The 2,842-nt window shown below is 36.6% G+C and overlaps 1 protein-coding gene across 7 annotated transcripts in view; it reads left to right on the forward strand.

Annotated features, from left to right (window-relative positions):
- Positions 1-2,842, forward strand: part of FOXJ3 (forkhead box J3) — a 175,340-nt gene that overhangs the window by 131,532 nt on the left and 40,966 nt on the right. For 5 of the 7 annotated variants that reach the window (XM_017541778.2, XM_037743187.1, XM_017541779.2 and 2 more), the window contains exon 6: positions 975-1,076. The exons of the other annotated variants lie outside the window; for them this stretch is intronic. In XM_017541778.2, the coding sequence (XP_017397267.1) occupies positions 975-1,076 (102 nt within the window). The remainder of the gene's footprint in view (positions 1-974; positions 1,077-2,842) is intronic. 7 annotated transcript variants of the gene reach the window in all.

Genomic DNA, 2,842 nt, shown 5'->3' on the forward strand with positions numbered 1-2,842 from the left:
AAGAAGAAGAAATAAGACCGTATGTCTGATAAATCCATAGGGTGGCTATAGTTAACATTAATTGATTGTATATTTCAGAATAGCTTAGAAGAGAATAATTTGAACATTACCAATATAAACAAAAGATAAAGTTTGGGGATATCCCAAATTTTTCTGATTTGATTATATGACTATATTAAATTATCACATGTATCCCCAAAATATGTACATCTAATATGAATCAATAAAAATGAATAAAAAAGTTTCAGAAATCTCAACTGGCTTAAACCAGAGAGATTTATTTCTCTCTCAGGTAGAAGACCAAGCTGATGATGGGTGGATCAGAGATATAAATAGCTCTGTTCCACAAGGTCATTCAGATGTCGAGGTTCCTTCTGATCTTGTTTTTCCAGTATTTTCCCAGGGTATTATCCTCAGCTGTTTGTGGTTAAGCAAGATCACCACCACCATATCTGTCTCACAGCCTTCAATAAGAGAGAAAGAATGAATGGTGGGCAAGCAAGTTTCTTTCAAAGACATGACCCAGAAGTGATACACATCACTCCTACTCACATCCCATTGGTTACACCTTAGTCACATGGCCACAACTAGCTGCTCATGTATCTGGAACGGTAGTCTGTAGCTGTGCAGACATGAGTAGATACTGTAAAGATCTATTACTGAAAGGTATGAGGGGAGAATGCATATATGGGGATCATTAGCAGTTTTCACTACAGAAGTTTATTTATTTTTGCCAGCCTATCCTGCAGTCTGTTAAGAGAGTTGTTAGAGAGTAGCCATGCCAAAGGACTTTGTAATATTAGGTTAGTAGCATACTAAAATGTAGTAGAAGAGGTTTCACTAGTGATTTAAATTTGTTTTCAGAAACAAAGCACAAAACTGAACGTTTGATAATTTGATGAGATCACTTCAAACTGTGTTAAAGTTGCTGGATATATGAGCTAATAATTATTTATTTTGTTCTTGTATTTTAGGCCTCAACTCCATATAGCATAGATTCAGATTCTTTGGGAATGGAGTGTATTATTTCTGGAAGTGCCTCTCCAACTCTGGCAATCAACACTGTGACTAACAAAGTAATTTCATTTTTTTAAACATTATTGAAATGTCATTGAGTAGTGCATTTAATTTGCTTTTGTAATAATGATAGAATTCTATATTGAGTTTAAAGATTATATAAATTTGTCTACCCTATACATGGTAGCTTGAAGGCTAAATTCAGAATTTTTTGAGATATGCACAATTTAGAACAAAATATCTCTCAGGATAAATTGGAAGGTGCTTATTGAGAAGTTCTGTACTCATTTAAAAATTCTTGGCTCTCACAGTTCCTCTTGATAGAATTTGTGAGCCAGCATTTTATTGAATCAGTTTGTTTCAAACTTATTAATTACCTCTCCAAATAAGTGGTTGAAAAAAAGATTGTCAAATTTGGGGGAGTTAACAGAATCCAGTAAAATAAATAAGTGGACAGCATCATAGAGTTCACTGCGATGGTAGTCTGCCTATTCTAATGATATTCAAGTCTAGGAACATAGCCAGAAACAGTGTATGGTAGTTTGTGACATTTCGATGACTGAGTCACAACTTTGTGATGGGTTATTATATACCTAGTGCGATACAAATGTCTCTTCTTTGTAAGACGGTTTCTTAATCGTGTATCTCAAAACCCTGAAAAGACTCTGGGAGGTTCATGAATTCAGTTTTGTGCATCTGTTTTCTTCTCTACTAGACCATGCGTACTTCAGAGCCATGCATCTCTCATACTTACGCTCAGATTCTCTTTCAGTCTTGTTTTCATTTTCTCCCTTTGGGTTTCACCCTCTTTTTCTCCCTCCCTCTCTCTGACTTTTATTCTCCCACTTTACGCACACACATAAATATGGACACATACACATGTATCATTGCACTAATATGGCACTCATAGGATCCTTTTACTTGTAGAAAGATAGTAGATAAACAGAAGACAGATTATAATCAGACTGACATAGTCAAGATTTCCAATTCAGAAAGGAAACTGGCAACCTAGGCATAAAGGAATGATTCTTCTCACATGACAGTCTCTGGAATAAATTACATCATAGTCACTTAGAGGATTTATGGCGGAGAGGGTGGGGGGATTGGTGGTGGTGGTAGTGGTGGTAATCCCAGGATTCCATTGCAGTCCTACCAAATCAGTTATTCTGTCATTATGAATAGGGCCCAGAAATATGTATTTTAAAAAATGATCTCTAATGGTGACCAGCTAGTTGAGAATTTCTGGTGAAGTGGTTGAATTAGAATCAGAGATACCTAATACTGCTCTGTGCAGTAGTCTGAGTGATGATGAGGACCTAAACATAGATGATAGTTGCGGTTATTAGGAAACAATTAAGAAGTAGTAATGCTGGGACTTTATGACCTATGACCAAATAATGTGGATGTCAAAGGAGCTGAAGGTTTTGGATTTCTGCATCCAGATTTGACAGAATACTAGTATTAGATTAATCTTTCTGCCTATCTGTGTAAAATACCAGATATACATAGCCACACACCTCTCCCCTCCCACCTCCTTGATTAAAAAAAAGAAGAGGGAGGTATTAGAAACTAAGACAGTTCAGGATCCCAGAGAAGAGGTAAACACGTTGAGATAAGTTCTGTAAATTTTCCTTTGGTACATTTCCTGATTCCTGGTGCATGACATAGGGGCTATACAGAGAGCAGTAGCCTAGAGCAGTCAATCAACTAGGAAGACAAAAATTGGAGCTTGGGGTTACCAAACAGCCAGGGCTTGCAGACCCAAGTCTCAGGGGTGAGTTAAACCTTTTTTTTCTTTCTTTTTTTTTTTTTTGAGGCAAGTCCT

The sequence above is a fragment of the Cebus imitator genome, unplaced genomic scaffold (assembly GCF_001604975.1).
Source record: "Cebus imitator isolate Cc_AM_T3 unplaced genomic scaffold, Cebus_imitator-1.0 Scaffold136, whole genome shotgun sequence".
Lineage (NCBI taxonomy): Eukaryota > Metazoa > Chordata > Mammalia > Primates > Cebidae > Cebus > Cebus imitator.